General features: G+C 37.6%; 1 protein-coding gene across 1 annotated transcript; it reads right to left on the bottom strand.

Annotated features, from left to right (window-relative positions):
- Positions 1-2,298: 2,298 nt before the first annotated feature.
- LOC101312330 lies at positions 2,299-10,921 on the bottom strand. Its single transcript, XM_004295335.1, has 14 exons — positions 9,577-10,921; positions 9,371-9,481; positions 9,015-9,217; positions 8,714-8,924; positions 7,925-8,162; positions 7,623-7,710; positions 7,305-7,505; positions 4,681-6,007; positions 4,442-4,549; positions 4,053-4,249; positions 3,756-3,966; positions 3,042-3,279; positions 2,788-2,938; positions 2,299-2,673 (listed from the first exon to the last, which is right to left on the bottom strand). The coding sequence occupies exons 1-14, from the start codon at positions 10,919-10,921 to the stop codon at positions 2,374-2,376; spliced, it is 4,929 nt and encodes a 1,642-aa protein (XP_004295383.1). The 3' UTR covers positions 2,299-2,373.
- Between the last annotated feature and the right edge of the window lie 753 nt (positions 10,922-11,674).

The following is an 11,674-nucleotide window of genomic DNA, read 5'->3' as shown; positions in this document are numbered from 1 at the left end:
ATCTTTGAGAACAAAGGTTCCACTGTCCAAAAGAACTGCAGCCGAACCATTAGTTGACACCGAAACATTGGTTGACCATACAGAACTCTGCTTCCCATCTACAAGCTCCAGATTTCCATTGCTGCCGATTCTCAAAGTAGCCAAGGTGTCTTTAACTGCAAGGGGGTTTTCTCTGTTAGCTACCCATACAATTTTACGAGGAAATATACTTTTGTGCCACAACCCCACGTACATATTAGCAGAACTATTAGGACTAAAGAATCCCAATTCAAAAACTTGGTTAGGAGAAACTAGAGTTTGTCCCTGTGCCAATGGCTGTGAAGAAGTAACATTATAAACTTCAGCCCAATATTGTGATGGAAGCAAGCTGAAGATTAATATGAAGAACATGGAAGTATTTAAAACACGAACACTACTGGTTTCAACACCTATTGGCATCTTAGCAGCGAGACCATCAAAATAATGACAATTATGAACTGTTTCTGGTGGAACTCAGAAGCAGAACTTTACTAACTAAAGATGATAATATTTATGTATCAAGGGTGTTGATTTCCTACCAACCCCAGGATGCTTATTTCCATTTTTCAACTATAACAGCATATACTTGTGAATTTTCAATACACTAAATGAAATTTATCAATTTTTTCTATGTAGAAGGTTCTGTCAGTCCTTTGAAAATCATGACCAGGAAACTTTGAATAACCCTGGATACCTGTCTCAGCAAAACATAAACAATTCTTAGGGTTCCTACTGGAGCAAGCTGACTTGTTGAGATCATTTGACTCAGTCAACGTAGTTATCAATGACCAATTCAAATGGGCAGCTGATCTATATACATACATACATACGTTACGTATATAATTCAATTACCATTAACTCATTCAAATAAATGCTGATTAGTATAGGAATGGCACATACTAGTTAGGACGAAAGATAACCAACACGAAGAGTGTCAGGCTCTGATGCACACATTTCACCATCTTCTTTGGCCGCTTTTAGATTTTCAACCAAGGACATGATGTAGAATTAAGAAAAGAATTGAAGTTTAAGTGAAGGAAGCAAAAGAACAGTATTGTCATCTTGAGAGAGGCCCAGATTACATGCAAGGAAAAGAATAAAAAAGTATGGTATTAAGAACTGGAATATGCTACCTGAAATTACTTAATAAATCAATATGGCAAACTGAAACAAGAACTGAAAATACCTGAGAGGAGTTAGAGGGAAGTGAGAGCAGGGGACTCGGCAGTTCAAAGAAGAAAGCTGAACTGCCTATTCCAAGAGCTGCAATTGAAAGCAGAGTCACAGTCAGTGCACCAAAAGGTTCTTAATTTGAAGTTTTCATTTTGGGCTCATGGTGTTGGGTGTACAGAGTAAATGATGAGGTGACTGGCATCAAAAACATCGCACCCCTTCATCAAAAAGATTACAGATAATTGGGTAATTTTATAGCATGGATGAAAGAACACTTCAACAAAAGGCAAGAAAAGTAGATATCCTTGTATTCATTGACAGGATTCAACTTCATGCAAAAAAGACTTAGAAGTGCTTACAACTCGTGCCGTATATGCAGAGTATAAACCCCAAGAGTAAGGGATAGTTTCCTACACCAAATTACCTAAAATGTTATCATTTAAGTAACCTTAAATCTATCTGCTCAATCTTCTCTGGTCACTTTCAGTAACATTAAAAATTCAAGCCAATGTTTTCAACCATGGAAACAATTAACATTAAAGAACTGAAATTTGAGTTAAGGAAGCAAAGCAGTGTATGATGGTTTCATCCAAAGAGACACCCAGATTACAAGCAAAGAAATCATCAGGTAGGTAGGTGAATTCAGCACCAATCAAATTGGGCAAAAGAAAATTGAAACCCTGGAAATATCACCCATGTCTAAAACCAATCAATCAATCTGTACATGAAAGAATCAAAACACCCATCAACATCATCAATAAAGAGATTGATGATGTAAAATGATTGATGTAAAAGCTTGAAACTTTACACAGTTCCATGAGTGTACAGTAGAAAGCAATGGAGTACCTGATAGGGGGTCAAGGGAAGTGAGAGCAAGATGCTCTGGCTCTTAGGATGGCCCTTACCCTGCTTCTGAATTTCTTACATAAATTTCCAGAAGGTCCATAATTGAAAGGTTTCTTTTTGGGCTTTAGATGTTGGGTTGTACTCCAATTTATATAAGGCTTTTCTTTGTTTAAGCCTTTTCTTTAGGTGACTGAGGAAATTCTACAGAAGGCAAGAAAATTGAACATCCTATATATCTGGTTCTGGACCCTCATAGTCATGAACCGATAGGAACATTGAATGATTATTATTACAATGCAGGCAGCGCTATACATTGTGATGCAACAGTTGCAGTGCTTATCGTCCTTCAATCACTGTAATGGTAGCTTTATTTGTGGAGTAAGTACTTCCATCTTGAGGTTGAGATTGAGGAAATGAGTTCTGGATAGTGAACACAGGCTGCTTAGGTTCTGGACCATCCGTGTCACTACTTAGCATCAAAAGTATATCTGCCATTGTTGGCCTATCTGCAGCACTGTCCTGTACACAAAGAAGCCCAATATGCACGCATTTCATTACTTCTGATGAGGAATATGAGTTGCCCAATAATTCATCTACTAACTCCAGTCCCCTGCCTTCATTCCACAAGTTCCATGCCTGATATTTAGCTTCACATTAGTTTAGTTTCACATATATGGTTTCATGTATATAAAAGAAACTGCTCTAAAAAATCACAAATATTAAGATTTAGAGTATGAAGTGTGAACTGACATAGGCTAGCAAGCCAAGCTGTTGCTCGAGTAAACAGAAGCTGGTATTTTTCTTGCTGCTAATAATCTCCAATACCAAGACCCCAAAGCTGTAGACATCAGATTTTTCAGAAAATATCCCACCCAATGCGTACTCTGGAGACATATAGCCACTGCACGTACAGAAACACATATAATATGTAGCTGACAAATGTCGCTTCCTTTGGTATATAACTTAAAAGAAAATGCCATGTAATTGAAAGAACTCATTCTTACCGTGTTCCCACAACCTTCTGAGTTTTTTCTAAACTTTGTGTTCCTTCAACTATGCGTGCCAATCCAAAATCTGAAATTTTTGGATTCATTTTCTCATCCAAGAGAATGTTACTGACTTTCAGATCTCTATGTATCACCTTCACATAGGAATCATGGTGGAGATAAAGAAGCCCTCTAGCAACACCCTGAATAATATTGAAGCGTGCAGCCCAATCAAGCACTGCTCTCTTTGTCAAATCTGATAGCATATTCAATGCAGCCTGTTAGAGTGCACTTTACAAAGAAACATTGATGAACACTAAACTTCTAGCCTTAAAAGTTTGGTTACAACTAAATTTCTAAATTCGAAGCCATAATTGCTAGGAAATACAGACAAACTTGTATGAAAAGTACTGCTGCTTTTTAGAATTCTGAACTAATTAAACATTGACAGTACTGTAAAGACACATTTCAATCTTTGATAGTTGTAATCATTGAACTGGCATAAATGAATATCTTACTTAGTTAAAGTCAGTAATTCTTTGTTTATCCATCGACAAACAATTCAAGTCTTCAGGGATAGATTGTTTCTCACTTGGTAATTTAGTTCATGTGAACTTATTCATGACTTTATGTAGGAATTTTTCAAAAGGCTAGAGATGAAAGATTATATCAAAGAAGAACATAGACAAAGATGAGTAACTGCACAGAACATACAGCAGTAGCAAAACTAACCGTATAGAAAAGTATCCAAGCTTTTGTTTGGCATTAATTCGTAGATAAGTAACTTTTCATCTTCGTTAATGCTGCAACCCATGATCCTAACAAGATTTTTGTGTTGAAGATTAGAAAACAACAGCATCTCATTCTTGAACTCGTCAACTCCTTGTCCTGAGCTACTAGATAATCTTTTTACTGCTATTTCCTTCCCTTCGGGTAGCATCCCCTACATGAGGTCCACAATTCAACAGTTCAAATTATGTCGAATATTGTATATTGTACATGATGAAATATCCTTGAGAAATAAAATACCTTATAAACTGGGCCAAACCCTCCTTGCCCGAGTTTGTTTGTGATGCTAAAATTGTCTGTAGCAATTAGTATGCTATCAAAAGCATATACCTGTAGCTCCGAGGGATCATGCTTTCCAATATATTCTCGAAGACCATCTCTAGAAGTTTTAATCATACCAGGTGATTTGAAGCCCTGTGTTGTTGATTTGATGTGGCCTGATTTTCAAAAATAACTATCAAACACTAAGTTGGAACAAAACCACAGAAAAAAATTTGGTACCAACCAATAAATTATAGTCTTACGAAGTTATTCATGATAGTTATATTGAGTTTATGATTACTTCAGAGAGACCAAAGTAGAGATAATGTGCAAATCATTAATTGGAACCCTTCATCTCATTCTCTTACCCTTTTGATTGGCATAGAACCTTTGCAAACCGAAGACTATGGCAGCCAAAAGACTCACACAACCAATAGTACTTAGGGTGGCAATTAACTTTATCGGCTTTCCTTCGTCTGAAAAGAAGAAAAGAAAAGAAATTATAATCATAATAATACTTTACATCACAAACACAAGCATCATCAGACTGAGAGAGAAAACTGTTGCTGAAAAGCTGTGCCAAAGGCCAAGAGGTATTATCACTTACCTAGTTCTGAGTGTGATAGGCGAATATAAACATCTACTCCGCCAGAAGGAAACTGCTGCATATCAATAAGGTGCTTGGACCAGACCAAACACCCTATATTATCAACATATGCATAAGCCATGCAAGAACAATTTCTCAAGCAATGTGTCTTGCAGTCCACTTCAGATAAAGATGCAAGATATTCATGAAGATCAGGCACTTTCAAGTTTTCCATCTTCAAAAACCCTTCTTTTCCAACTGACGAGACTGATGTATTTGTGTGTGTCTCACAGAACAATTTGGTTTGTCTGGCACAACCTCCAGTCCAGTTTCTTTTGCTCCATTCCTCGTCTGACTTGGGTTGAAACCCTTTCAAACACTTGCAGACTGGAGTGTCCGAAGCTTTGCAAACCCCTGAAGGTCCACATGCTCCATATATGTCACATGGATTCTTTGGGCCGGTCCAGAAAAGATTCCAACTCTCTCCCACTCTCGAAAACATAATCTTTGAAATTCCTTCGTTAGATATGTCTAGATATGCAACAGTCTTGTCAAATAGAATGTAAGAAAAATACCTTGTTTCCTGTTTTGCATCATCATCTAGAGTATATCCACTTTGATATTGACCATTCATTTCAGGCACACCAATGAACTTGGATTTATCCCATGGCCCACTTCTCCAGTGGGGAGTTGATCTATTAACCCAAATGAACATTTGTGATGGCTTCTGTGCTGACAATCCAAGTGAGAATAATCCAGTTGATGGATCATCTTGACCTTGCCAGGATGTCAAAAAATTCTGTTTTCCAGTAAGACCATTGAACCCCAGTAACATGCTTGGCAGAAGTGAGTCACTCGGATAAGCATAACTCTGCCACAAATCAGCTCCCATATCATCTTTGAGAACAAAGTTTCCGTCGTCTGAAAGAACTGCAGCTGAACCATTAGTTGACACTGAAATATTGGTTGACCAAATAGATTTCTGTTTCCCATCTATGAGCTCCAGATTCCCAGTGCTTCCAATTCTCAAAGTAGCCAAGGTGTCTGTAACTGCAAGGGGATTTTCTCTGTTAGCCACCCATACAATTTTACGAGGAAATATACTTTTGTGCCACAACCCCACATACTTATTAGCAGAATTATTAGGACTAAAGAATCCCAATTCAAAAACATGGCTAGGAGAAACTAGATTTTGCCCCTGTGCCAAAGGCCTCAAAGTAGTTATATCATAAACTTCAGCCGAATACATTGAGGGAATTAAGATGAAGATGAACAGCAAAAACATGGAGGAATATAAAACACTAACACTATTGAATCCAACACCCATTGGCATCACAATCCAAAAACTCTGGAAACAGAACATTATAGCTATTTATTATGAAATCGAATGCCATACATTTGATTATCAACCTTTTAAGCAATATATTAGTTTACAGAGAGTGGCACTATTTATTTCTCAAGTTGAAATTTTTAAAGAGGCTACCTCTCATCCTCTTGCTTGGATGATGTCTCTTGCTTGGATCATGTTTTAATTAATGCAAATACCCAGTTTGTACAGCAAATTACATTCTGACTTAAAAGTCACACTTCATTTTCTAATGGACAATTTGTTCAAGAACTTTGTATAATTCTTGCCTCCCTGTCTATGATGATTAAAATTAAAAAGTTGATTGATTTATGACCAGTTCAATTGGATTATTCTAAAAATTCACAATGGTATATGTATCTATATACCTCCAATATGATTGAGTTTAATTCTCAAGCTTCTTATTTCTCTCATCAATGCTAAGTGAACAAGAATCGAGCATACCTGATAGGATTCAAAGGAAAAGAGAGCAGAAAGCTGCGGAGGTGACTCAAATGAATTAAATCGGAAACTGATGGTGGATCAGTGAATGCCGCCAATGCAAGGCTATTTCTCTGGTCACTTTCAGTGAAGGAAGCAACTCAAGCAAGTGAATCAGTGAATGTATGATGTTGATACCCTGATAGAGACCCAGATTATATGCAAAGAACCAAAATGGACCCATTACGTCTGCCTAGGCCCAGCCTTCCTAGGGTTCGCCGAGCCCCACTTAGGCCCAGTCCACCCATTTTGTTATGTGGGTCCATAAAATTTGGGAAGCTTTCCCGCCAACTTCTTCGGTTGGCAATGAAGAAAGAAAGATTCTTTTGGATGCCTTACTGTGCTGCTGCTCAAAGATGTGCCCGAGAGAGTCGGATATATATGTTACCAGATAAATTTGTATGAATGATATACGAACTATTGTTCCTTATGAACTTTGGTATATCAAGAAAACACACTTTTATTGACATATAGAAGTTGGGAATTTCAGAAGTTCTTTTAAATTTTTTTTTGGGGAGCACAGGAGACATGGATAGCCAACTGGCAATCTTGCATCAACAGATTCATGCTACATAAGCCTATACGCTACTCATAATTCTGGTGACCCATATGAAGTCATTCACTGATAAAACACAATAGCTTTTCCTTTCAATTACAAAACAAGCTGCGCTATACATACTGATGAGCATTCTGCAAGGGCTTATCGTCCTTCGATCACTGTAATGGTAGCATCATTTGAGCAGAAAGTATTTGGATATTGAGGTTGAGGAGATGAGAATGAGTTCTGGATAGTGAATACAGGCAGCTTGGGTTGTGGACCATCCGTGTCACTACTTAGCATCAAAACTATATCAGCCACAGTTGGTCTATCAGCAGCACTGTCCTGTACACAAAGAAGCCCAATATTTACACATTTCATTACTTCTGACGATGCATATGAATCACCTAATACTTCGTCCAGTAACTCCAGTCCCCTGCCTTCATTCCACAAGTTCCATGCCTGAAAACATTTAGCTTCACATTAATTAAGCTTCATATATATGGTTACAGGAATGTATGAAAGGCAGTGCTCAGAAACTCATGATTTTACATTAGGAGATAAAAGTATGAAACTTACATAAGCTAGAAAGCCTAGCTGTTGGTCATATAAACAGAAGCTGGCATTCTTCTTGCCACTAATAATCTCCAATATCAAGACACCGAAACTGTATACATCAGATTTTTCAGAAAATATCCCGCCCATGGCATACTCCGGAGACATATAGCCACTGCACAACAAACTAATTAGTATATAGCTGCAGAATTGCTTCTTCTGGTTTCTGACTTTCAAGCTACTAATCTGCAGTCAAACATGCCAGTTTACTAGTACATTATCTCTCCCGACACCATGCAAGAAAACTAGAAAGAAATGATTCATACCGTGTTCCCACAACCTTCAGAGTATTTTCTAAATTCTGCGTTCCTTCAACTATGCGTGCCAATCCAAAATCTGAGATTTTTGGGTTCATTTTCTCATCCAAGAGAATGTTGCTTACTTTCAGATCTCTATGTATTACCTTCAAATAGGAATCATGATGGAGATAAACTAGCCCTCTAGCAACCCCTTGAATAATATTAAAGCGGCTGGCCCAATCAAGCACTGCTCTTCTTGTTGGATCTAATCAGATGATCAATACTATTAGAATATAAACTATCTCATTTACTGTTCCATTGAAATTACCTTTTTGTAATCGTTAAAAGTTTAAACTACACAAAGCTCAAGACTAGCAAGGGGGCCAGAATTACCAGCACAGTTGTGAATGTACAATATAGACAACTGAACTGAACATACATAGGCATTTCACAGACACAATGAAGCATTAACAGTTGAGAGCATCAAATTTGCAGGGTCTAGTGTAGGCGCAGTTTTTTTGTGCATTAGGATCAATGACTAAATTCTTTGTGATAGATCAGAAAGTGATTCAGTCATCGTTGTTACTGGTAATTCAGTTCTTGTAAATATATTTGTAGCTTAATGTTAGCAGGCATTTCTATTTTACATCTTGCTTGACTGAATTCTTCTTCTTTACTTACTGTTCAAAAAAAAGAAAAGGAAAAGGCAGGCATTTTAGTTTACTTGAATAAGAGTCATCAAGGTCTGTCTACTGAAAGAACAAGATAGCACAAGATAAGTAACTGCAGCCAAACATAAAGAGCACTGAAACTAACCGAATAGAAAAGTATCCAGGCTTTTGTTAGGCATGAACTCATAAATCAGTAACTTCTCATCTTCTTTGATGCAGCAACCCATGATCCTAACAAGATTTTTGTGTTGAAGATTTGAGATCAACAACATTTCATTCTTGAACTCGTCAATGCCCTGTCCTGAGCTACTAGATAGCCTTTTCACTGCTATTTCCTTGCCTTCTTCTAGCATACCCTACACGAGGTCCAGAAATTAATCATTGCATTCATGTCTGATTCATGTACTTGTTGCAAGGCTGAATTACTCTTTAGATAATAAAATTACCTTATAAACTGGACCAAAGCCACCCTGCCCTAGTTTGTTTGTGATGCAGAAATTTTTTGTAGCTACTAATATGGTTTCAAAATCATAGATCAAAAGCTCTGATAGATCATGCTTTCCTATATATTCCCGAAGAGCGTCTCTTGAAGACTGAAATGTATTAATCGACCCGAAATAATGTCTTGTTGTCTTGATGTCCCCTGATTCTGAAAATGTAATCATCAAACACTGTATCAGAGCAAAACCAAAACAAGTTGTGGCTATCAAACAGTAAAGATGTCAGTTAATCAAATTCATAATATTTTGATTGCTGCATCAGAATGGGAAAGGCAGAACCCCCTCACATCTGATTCTCTTACCCTTTCGGTTAGCTGCTCCCAACCTGTGCCAACCAAACACTATGGCAACCACGATGCTAACAGAACAAACAGCTATAAGACTGGCAATTAACTTTATTGGCTTTCCTTCATCTGAGAAAAACAGGAATTTCCATTACAAAGGTGAGCATGAGATAAAAACAAACATGCTGCTAAAATGAGTTATGCAACAAAAAGATTTTATTTACCTAGTTCTGCGTGTGCTAGGCGAATATAAAGATCTTCTCCACCAGAGGAAAACTGCTGCATATCAATAAGGTCTTTGGACCAGACCAAGCACCCTAATTTATTAACAAATGCATAAGCGAGGCAAGAACAATTATTCAGGCACCGTATCTTGCAGTCATCAGAAGTGTTTTCAGCATCCAAAGGTGTAACAACTAATTCATGAGAATCAGGTACTTTCAACCTTGTAATCTTCAAAAAGCCATCATCATTTTGTTTTGTTCTTGATGAGACTGACTTACCTGTCTCACTGTCACAAAACAATTTGGTTTGCCTTACGCATCCTCCTGTCCAGTTTCCTTTGCTCCATTCCTCATCTGATTCTGGTACATAGCCTTTCAAACACTTGCAGATATGAGACTCAGAAGCTTTACAAACCCCAAAAGGTCCACATGCTCCATAATTGTCACATGGATTATATGGTGTCTTCCAGTTAAGAAACCAGTTCTTGCCATTTTCTGAGAGCATAAGATCTGCTATTCCTTCCGAAGAGATGCTAAAATAGGAGATAGTATAGTCAAAAAAACTATAAGAGAAATACTTGGATCCCTTTATCACATTATCATCTAGACTGAATCCACTTTGATATCGATCATCCATACTTGGTACACCAATGAACTTTGATCTATCCCATGGCCCACTTCTCCAGTGGGGAGTTGACCCATTAATCCAAATGAAAACTTGTGATGGCATCTGAGGGGCTAGTCCAACAATATATTTTCCAGTTGATGGATCACTCTCACTTTTCCATGAAGTCAAGAACTGCCTCTTTCCAGATTTACTATCATATCCTAGCAGCTGGCTTGGTAGGAGTGTGTCACAAGGGTAGCTAAAACTCTCCCACAAATCAGCTCCAGCATCATCTCTGAGAACAAAGTTTCCAGTGTCTAAAAGAACTGCAGATGAACTATTAGATGGAGCTGAAATATTGGTTGACCAGACAGAATTCTTCCCCCCATCTATGAGCTCCAGATTCCCATTGCTGGCAATTCTCAATCTAGCCAAGGTATCATTAACTGCAAGGGGATTTTCTTTGTTAGCCACCCATAAAACTTTGCGAGGAAAAACACTTTTGTGCCACAACCCCACATACTTATTAGCAGAACAATTAGGAGTAAAGAATCCCAATTCAAAAACTTGGCTAGGAGAAACTAAATTTTGTCCCTGTGCCAATGGCTGTGAAGAACTTATATCAAAAACTTCAGCCCAATACTGTGAGGGAAACAAGCTGAAGATGAACATGAACAACATGGAGGAACATAAAACACTAACACTATCCGTTCCTACACCCATTGGCATCAATGGCATTTAGGTACTAATTTTTAAGAAGAAAATCTCAGTTAACAGAACACAACAGCTAATTTTGATTATGAAAGTTTCAAATTTTGTAATCGAAGCGATATATTTAATTGTGATTATCAACCAATTAATTAAGCCATATATATTAGTTTACAAGAGTGGCACTATTTATTTCTCAAGTTGAATTTCTTAAAGAGCCTACCTCTCATCCTGTTAGTTTGATGAATATATAAACAAGAAGAGAACATGTATTAGTAAACTTACAATCTGACTTAAAAGTCACTCTTCATTTTCTAATGGAGAAAATCAAATCATGGAACACAATACTTGCAATAATTCTTGCCTCCCTGTCTCTGATCATTAAAAAAAAAAAAAAAAAGGAATTTATGACCAGTTCAATGGGATTAATCAAAAAATTCACAACCGGATACAGATAACAGTAACAACAGCAAAGTTCTATACCCCTCCAATGATTGAGTTAAACTTTCACTGTGAAGTGTGAACAAGAATCGAACATACCCTGAGAGTGATTCAGAGGAAATGAGAGCAGCGTGAGAGGTGGAGGCGACTCAGAAAGCTGTGGAGGAGATTCAAATCGGAAACTGACGGTGGAGCGGGGAATCTAATGCGACGCCGACCGGCGCGCCAAATTGCCGCCATGGATGGCTATTCTCTGCTTCTAATATTCACACGGATTTCAAAAAAGGGTCCCACAGTTTAAAAGGTTTTTTTTTTTTTTGAATGAGGGGTTTAAAAAAGGTT

The sequence above is a fragment of the Fragaria vesca genome, linkage group LG3 (assembly GCF_000184155.1).
Source record: "Fragaria vesca subsp. vesca linkage group LG3, FraVesHawaii_1.0, whole genome shotgun sequence".
Lineage (NCBI taxonomy): Eukaryota > Viridiplantae > Streptophyta > Magnoliopsida > Rosales > Rosaceae > Fragaria > Fragaria vesca.
This window is presented reverse-complemented; position numbering and strand designations above follow the sequence as displayed.

What these genes read in the sequence shown, in the direction of transcription:
- LOC101312330 (XM_004295335.1), bottom strand. Translation starts at nt 10,921, where the DNA reads ATGCCATTGATGCCAATGGGTGTAGGAACGGATAGTGTTAGTGTTTTA. An exon ending in CCTAGCACACGCAGAACTAG is followed by an intron (nt 9,482 to 9,576) that starts GTAAATAAAATC and finishes TGTTTTTCTCAG; the next exon opens with ATGAAGGAAAGCCAATAAAG. An exon ending in GTTCTATGCCAATCAAAAGG is followed by an intron (nt 4,250 to 4,441) that starts GTAAGAGAATGA and finishes TTTGAAAATCAG; the next exon opens with GCCACATCAAATCAACAACA.